Genomic DNA, 7,500 nt, shown 5'->3' with positions numbered 1-7,500 from the left:
ACGTGTGTGTGTGTGTGTGTGTGTGTGTGTGTGTGTGTGTGTGTGTGTGTGTGTGTGTGTGTGTGTGTGTGTGCGCGCTGCTCAGCCGTTCACACCATGATCCCTAAATCCTGTCAAGGAAGTGAAGCGGAAGCAGCGTTTCTCCACTTCCTGCTGTCAGCGCGGCGTCGGGTCGCTGTGATGACAGACGCTGTGATGACAGGAAGGGAGGACGCCTCTGAGCTCTGTGTCCACCGCACCGTGAAATGTAAATTTGACCCAGTGAATGGACGGACCCGTCACTCGCGGCTCATTTGGACGCGGACGTCTCCTCGGTCATTGATACTTTCACTCCATCATCGGGACGCATGGCGAGACGCTTCCTGTCGGGGTGAGGGGAAGGTCGTCTGGACGCGGGTTCAGGTTCCTCCTGACGTGTTGTGATCTGTCAGAAGATCCTCTGTTCTGTCGTCTCGAGACGCCTCTGAACGAGGACACGCTTCATGTCCACTGTCCACACGGACTCACATCCTTTACTGACGATACAGCAAAGTACTCTGATAACAGTCCTGCATTCAGAATCACACCTCAGTACAAGTACAGCAGTATTGTCAGCTCCATGCAGTAAAGTGAAGTAAGAAGTGCAGTAGTAAGCAGTGAGTACTACTAAGTAGTAAGCAGAAGTATCATGAAATAGAATTACTGAAGTACATCAAAATACAGCATTGAGTGAGGTGCTTGGTCACTTTCGTCCTCTGTTGACTCCAAACGTCTGTCCCGTCTGTACAGTGTCGGACTGTATGCGTCTTCGTGTACTTCGCTTCCTCTCTGAAGTACTCGGAGGTGTTGTGAGAAGTGAGCTGAGATCCAAACATCTGCAGCTTAGTCTGTCTGACGTCCAGCTGTCACAGCACTTCCTGTTGACATCAGCGGTGACCTTGTGATGAGTCATGGCGTTCCCACCAGCTGTGGGCGGAGCCAGACGGTCTGAGTGTGTAGAGACATAAACAGTACATTCGTTTGGTAGAAGTGTTTTTCCAAAGCGACTCGCTGGCACACTTTGACACGTGGACAGCAGCAGATGATGATGATGGTGATGATGATGATGATGATGATGATGATGATGATGATGGTGATGGTGATGGTGAAGGCAGGAAGGGACGATAAGAAAGTTAGCAGAAGGAAACAAACCGGCTGCAGTCAGCTGCTCTGATGAATAAACAAATATTAGCTGTGTGTGTGTGTGTGTGTGTGTGTGTGTGTGTGTGTGTGTGTGTGTGTGTGTGTGTGTGTGTGTCAAATAAAAACATTGATGTCTTATTACCTCATTGATTACTTCGGTCCCTTCTCGTCTCGTTTCCGTGTGTGTGTGCAGGGTAACGATGAAGAGGCGGTGCTGGACCAGGGGAAGACCAGCTCCACCCTCCACACCAACTTTGAGACAGAAGAACTGGAGAGTGAGTCATCTCACACACACACACGCACACACTGTCTGTGTTTACAGGCTGAAGCACAGGTGAGTCAGGTTGAAGACAGTCAGGTGAGACGTGAGGACAGACAGCATGTTGCAGTTTTCTGTTGACAAAACAGGAAGAATGAAATATGAAAACACAGACTGCTGTAAAAAAAACAGACCTGCGTCTTTGAGTCAGAGTTACGAGCAGGTGCTGAACACATGAGCAGATGGGATGTTGTCCTCATCGGTCAGGGTCCTGCGTCTCTCAGACTGGGCTGTCTTTCTCCGCGGCAGGTCACAGAGCGGTTTACGTCGGTGTTCACGTTCCTCTGGGCCGACAGAGTCGCAGGCGTCACCGCCACCGAGGACACCGGCATCACCGGAAACGAAGGGACCGCTCAGACCGGGAGGACGGACGGGAGTCTCCCACATACGGTCCGTCCTCACACACACTCTGTGGTAACACTGATGATCACACGTTCATGTTCTGATGAAGAGTTTTTGTCGTGTCCCTGCAGACACGCCGTCTCAGAGAGTCCAGTTCATCCTCGGGACGGAGGACGGAGACGAGGAGCACATCCCTCACGACCTGTTCACCGAGCTGGATGAAATCGCCTTCAGAGACGGAGACTTCCAGGAGTGGAAGGAGACGGCGAGGTGAGGACGCGCTCAGCGTCTGTCCCTCCACACTGACAGTCAGCTGTAATCTCAGGTCTTTTCTTCTGCTGCTGATTACACGCCTGAACGCAGCGCTCTGCTTTGGTTGGTAATCCTTCCTCTCTGTCAGAATGAACTTTGTTTATTCAGGATTTATGATTGCAGCGTCGGACACGTTGCATGTTCCTCCAGAAGTCTTTGTTCGGGAGCCCAGTGGATTTTATTTAGATGTTTGAAGGCCTGTAACACCTGAGTGACTAAACCAGACGTGTTTCCTCTTTATCCTTTAAGCCTGAATCGTTTCAGATGAGGAGTCAAACCGAGCCGAAGAGGAGAAACGTAAAAAAACAGATTCTGCAGAGCTAACGTGGTCTGAGACAAAAGCTGATTCAGGCTGAAGTGTGTGATTTGCTTCAGGCCTGATGTGACGGTTTAGACTTGTGAAGCCTCGTGGAGCCTCCACAGATGTTCACGCTCGTGTTCACTGGTTCGTTAACTTCAGTCTGTTTGTCGTTTGCAGGTGGCTGAAGTTTGAGGAGGACGTGGAGGACGGAGGCGAGCGCTGGAGTAAACCCTACGTGGCCACGCTGTCCCTCCACAGTCTGTTTGAGCTGCGGTCCTGCATCCTGAACGGCACCGTGCTGCTCGACATGAGGGCCGACACCATCGAGGAGATCGCAGGTCAGCGTCCTTTGATGCTGCTTTACCTTGAGTGGTGACAGATGAAGGTCAGTTTATGTCCTTAAGTTTTATTCAAAGGAAAGAAGCAGAAGGTTTGAGGCTCGATGACCTGAAGACGGCGGCCTGAGACGGAGGGTTTTCAGATGTGAAACGTGTAATATGAGCTGTGTGTCAGTCAGAAAACCTCCTCGTTTTAAGTGTCAGTCCTAAAGCTGTTATCATTAAACCTTTTTAAGTTACTTTTGTCTGAAATATGAAAGTTAATCTTAGTGTTTGCACACTGTGTTAAATGGAAGAGGACCGAGGATTGAGCCTTGGGGAGCTCCACACATTATGTCGGTCTTATTGGATGTGAAGTTAGTGACTGAAACTTAAAGTTCTTCTTCTGCAGGTTTTACTGGGACCACCTAACCCAGACTGGGACTGGCAGCCTCAGCGCTGCAGTGGAGCACAAACTCAGACTGAAGCTCACCTGAACGATGTTAACTGTGTGTTTGTGTGATTTGTGCGATCGTACATGTAGCGTGATAGCTAACCTCCCGCCGTCCCTCCTCACATGCAGACATGTTGATCGACAGCATGCTGGCGTCCGGGCAGCTGGAGGAGGGCGTTCGGGAGAAGGTGAGGGAGGCCATGCTGAGGCGTCACCACCACCAGAACGAGAAAAAGCTGAGCAACCGAATCCCGCTGGTTCGATCCTTCGCCGACATAGGCAAGAAACACTCCGACCCCCATTTACTGGAGCGCAACGGTGAGGCCACAGTGCTCTTGTCATTCTGAAGTCCACTTTTTAAATATTTACCTGTGTCTGCGGGAAGGTGTGAGTCTTTAGCTCCCAGCTGGATCATGCTGCGACAGCCACTCTGAGGAACTGATAGCAATATCGTAGCTAACAGAAGCTAACGGAAACACCAACCGTGAGCTCAGACGGCGTCTCATCTATAAAACATCACGTTTGAGCTGCTGTCATGTTTGTGTTTGAGGGTAAAGAGTAAAATGATGATGCTGACTCAGAGTAAACACACAGAATGGCAATAAGCTGTCAAAGAATAGCGTCATGTGACCGATCATGTGACTGCTGTTAGATAAAACTGCGTCATTCTCAGGTCCTCATGTTTGCATATTACCATGAAAGCGAGCTCGTTGATTTGATGTCCGTTTCCCCCTCAGTCACAGTTCAGCTGTCCTGATTGGCTGAGGGAACAGAGTGACAAGACGACGGGTCTCTGATTGGTGCATGGCCTGCTGTCGGCATGGTAACGCGTGTGTTCCGTGGGCTGTGATTTGAGTTCGGACTCGATCAGCTGGTGTTTAGTTTTGAGTGAGTTCAGTTTCAGAAGAGTGAAGCCGACGTGACGCTTGAGCTGAACAGCAACTAACCAACCACGACGAGCCGGTCATCGCACTGTTTCAGCCGTGGACTGGCGTGTTTCCTGCCGGTCAGCACTAACCTGAACCGACCTGCTGAGTCAGCGAGCTAATGACCAGCTAACACCATGTGACGAGTCAGCGATTTAATATCCGGATCATAAATCCTGTTTGTGAGCGAGCGTTTTAATTCTGCTGAAGTAACCTGAAGCTCCGTGCTGTTGAAACCTGAGCAGTGCATGCGTGCGTGCGTGCGTGCGTGCGTGCGTGTGTGTGTGTCTAACAGCCGCCTGCCTTCACCTCAGACTGTGACAGACGTAGTTTTTCAAAAAAACGTTGTAAATATGAATGTATGACATTTTGCATCATGTGATCACGAGGAGGAGCAGCTCAGAGGACGTGACGTGTCACATACGCACTGAGTGCGTCCACACAGGGAGCAGGAAGTGAGCGTCCAGAAGGACAAGATGGACGTTTTCTATGCGTTCACAGAGGAGGACACGACAGGAAGTGACCGACAGCGATCGCATCAATCAAACACACAGACTTTGTTGGTCTGATGGTGTTTTTTTTAAACTGTTGATTTTCACACACACACACACACACACACACTCAGTTTTTTAAAGGACGTTGTGTGTTTGGGACATTTGACACCTGATGGACGGACTCTGTGCTGGAGCTCAAACGTCCTCACATGATGCTTAAATGTCTGTGGAGACGCATTCGTCAGGTGTTTCCGTGACGACACGTCGGCCAGGCCGTAGTAAAGAAGTGTTGATTGATCAGAGTGCTGATCAGTCGGTTGGATCAATACTTGATGTGTGTCACCGTCTTCAGTCTGCATGCAGACGTGAAAAACCAGCATGAGCATCGTCCTCTCGTCCTCATGATGTTTCTGTCTTTTCACCTTTCTTCTCCTCTTCCTCCTCTTCAGGGGAGGGTCTGTCCTCCTCTCGTCTCTCCCTCCTCCATCGTTCCTCCGTCGCCTCCTGTGACGCCTCCACCCCTCCCCCGTCCCCTCGTATCTCTGACCTGTTTGGACGCCTCCTCCCCAGCCCCGCCTCCTCGCCGCAGACCACTCCCACCCTGTCTCACCTCGGCCGCCACCTCTCTGAGCCCTGCCCACCCAGCCCCGCCCCCTCCCTCATCGCAGATCCCCCGTCAGGCCACGCCTCTGCCGGTGCTCCATGCCGCTGCTCTGCTCTGGAGGGGCTGCGGGGAGGGGCGGGGATCCCCCAGGTTGTGGTCTACCCCCCCGAGGGGGAGGAGGAGGAGGAGGTGTTCAGGACAGAGGATAAGGAGGACGTCCTGTCCCACCAGGATCCTTCCCGTCACTCAGGCAAATATCTGCCGGCACAGTTTGGCTCAGCACGGCTCAGCACGGCTCAGCACGGCACCGGCTCACCTGCGAAGAGCAGAGCGTGGAGGCGAAACGTCAAGCTGAGCTAAAGCACTTTAACCTGCACTGATGAGCCTTTGAGCAAAGCCTTTAACCCCAAACTGCTGCAGTGACATCATACTGGCCGTACTGGGAGTCTCCCAGCTGTGAGTGTCTGAGACGTTTTGAAGTTTCACTGCAGAGACGATGTCCTCCAGTTTGTTTTTATCTGAGTGACACAAAATATTAGATGGTGAAAATATGAATCCTTGACGCCTCATTCACTCAAACACTGGAGACGCCCCTCGCCGTGAGCTGAACCACGATCCACCTTCAGAGGTGACGAGAGGCCGGCAAACGTCAGCTGACTCCTCGTTACTGAGTGACTGCTGCTAACGAGCTGACGCTTTAATCTGAAGGCCGTAAACAGGAAGGAGTCAGCGAGCGTGACGGCTGATGATGCACAACAACATGCTGACAGCGCCGCTACGCTCAGATGAACCCACGAAGAAGAGCGAGAGGAGACGTGTGAGCTTCACTTCACAGAGCGAGAGCATGCTGTTTATTAGGAGGAAGACTTCATCACCTTCATCATTTCTCTGTCAGTCAACATCAGGTTTGGACATGGAGGCTGTAACGGGACTGTGTGTGCGTGTGGGCATGCGTGCGTGCGTGTGTGTGTGTGTCATGTGCATTCAGCTCAGACTCAAACAGGAACAGTAATCTCTGAATCTGGACCAGATTATTCTGACAAACCGACAGACTCAGATTCAGGTCCTGGTTTGTGTCCATCGTGGATCACGTTTAAAGGCGTCTCGTCTCCTTTCAGTTCAAAGTGTTCCACACCTGAGAGACAGGTGAAGAGACAGAAAAGAGACACAGGGTGATAAAATACACATACAGTAAGACAGAAGCTAAAACAAGAGAGACCAGTAGAATAGAATAGAAATCACAACGCAGGACACTCTGAGACATGTGGACCAAGAGACGCTGATGCTGCGTCTCCAGGTTTCGTCTGGACTCAGTGAGCAGACCTGATCCAGACCACCTGAGAGGTCTGGAAGCTTCAGGACGGAGCAGCAGATGTGTGACGTCCTTTAAGTTTGAATCTGTCCTTCAGGTGACAGTCAGGTGACTTGTTATTAATCTGGGCCGATTGGACATTTTGAGCAGAAGAGGACGACGATGAAAAGGTTTGGAAAGGTTTAGTCCCAGTCCTGCCTGGAAGACCTCAAAACAAAAGCATTTCAGGTTATTCAGCAGAAGAAAGATTCACAGGAGACATGAAGGCAGCTCACCTGAGGCGCAGCAGGTGTCCTCGTACCTGAAGGCACCTTCAGCGTTCAGTCAGCTGACGTCTGTCTGTCCAGACTGTAAACTGACGGCGCGTTCTCGTCTCTGCAGGTCTGCTGGCGTCCCCTCATTCAGCTCCAGGAAACCTCGACAACAGCAAGAACAGCGAGAGTCGCATCAACGGCGGCAGCGGAGGCAGCCGGGAGAACAGCACGGTGGACTTCAGTAAGGTGAGGACCCGCCCACCACCTGCTGCTTTATGTCTTTATGTCCCACCTGAGGGTCTCACACAGCCGTCTGCTTCCTGTCAGTGCTGCGACGCGTGCCGGTCTTTTCATTTTGTGTGGCTGTGGTTCAGGCTGCTGCTTCCTCTGTTGGAAATGTGACCTCTGACCTCTGACGTGTGTTAATTCAACCACGATCGAGTCGTGTGAACCTCATCAGTACGTTTATTAATTCATTTCCAGTTTAAACAAACCAGTGACCGTGAGCTGAAGTGACAGAACATCCAGTGAACAAACACTCGGTCACGTGACTCTGACTGCTGTCTGAGTTTTGTGGTTGGTCAGAGTGAACTGAAGGAGCCAATCAGAAGCCGTGTTTGTCTTTTGGAGGATGACTCGTTTGTTTCTTGGCAGGACTGCGACTGTGTGTGTTTGCTGCCGGCGGCCGGCAGAACGCCCGCTGT

General features: G+C 51.4%; 1 protein-coding gene across 2 annotated transcripts in view; it reads left to right on the top strand.

The window, feature by feature from the left end:
• The window catches only part of LOC139333426 (sodium bicarbonate cotransporter 3-like), a 32,085-nt gene that overhangs the window by 9,806 nt on the left and 14,779 nt on the right, over positions 1 to 7,500 (top strand). For both annotated transcript variants that reach the window (XM_070965828.1, XM_070965826.1), the window contains exons 2-7: positions 1,355 to 1,436; positions 1,730 to 1,870; positions 1,954 to 2,092; positions 2,613 to 2,773; positions 3,336 to 3,524; positions 6,924 to 7,042. In XM_070965828.1, the coding sequence (XP_070821929.1) occupies positions 1,355 to 1,436; positions 1,730 to 1,870; positions 1,954 to 2,092; positions 2,613 to 2,773; positions 3,336 to 3,524; positions 6,924 to 7,042 (831 nt within the window). The remainder of the gene's footprint in view (positions 1 to 1,354; positions 1,437 to 1,729; positions 1,871 to 1,953; positions 2,093 to 2,612; positions 2,774 to 3,335; positions 3,525 to 6,923; positions 7,043 to 7,500) is intronic.

This window comes from Chaetodon trifascialis, chromosome 7 (assembly GCF_039877785.1).
Source record: "Chaetodon trifascialis isolate fChaTrf1 chromosome 7, fChaTrf1.hap1, whole genome shotgun sequence".
In the NCBI taxonomy this organism is placed as follows: domain Eukaryota; kingdom Metazoa; phylum Chordata; class Actinopteri; order Chaetodontiformes; family Chaetodontidae; genus Chaetodon; species Chaetodon trifascialis.
Note: the sequence above shows the minus strand (reverse complement) of the source record. Positions and strands in the feature narration are given on the sequence as shown.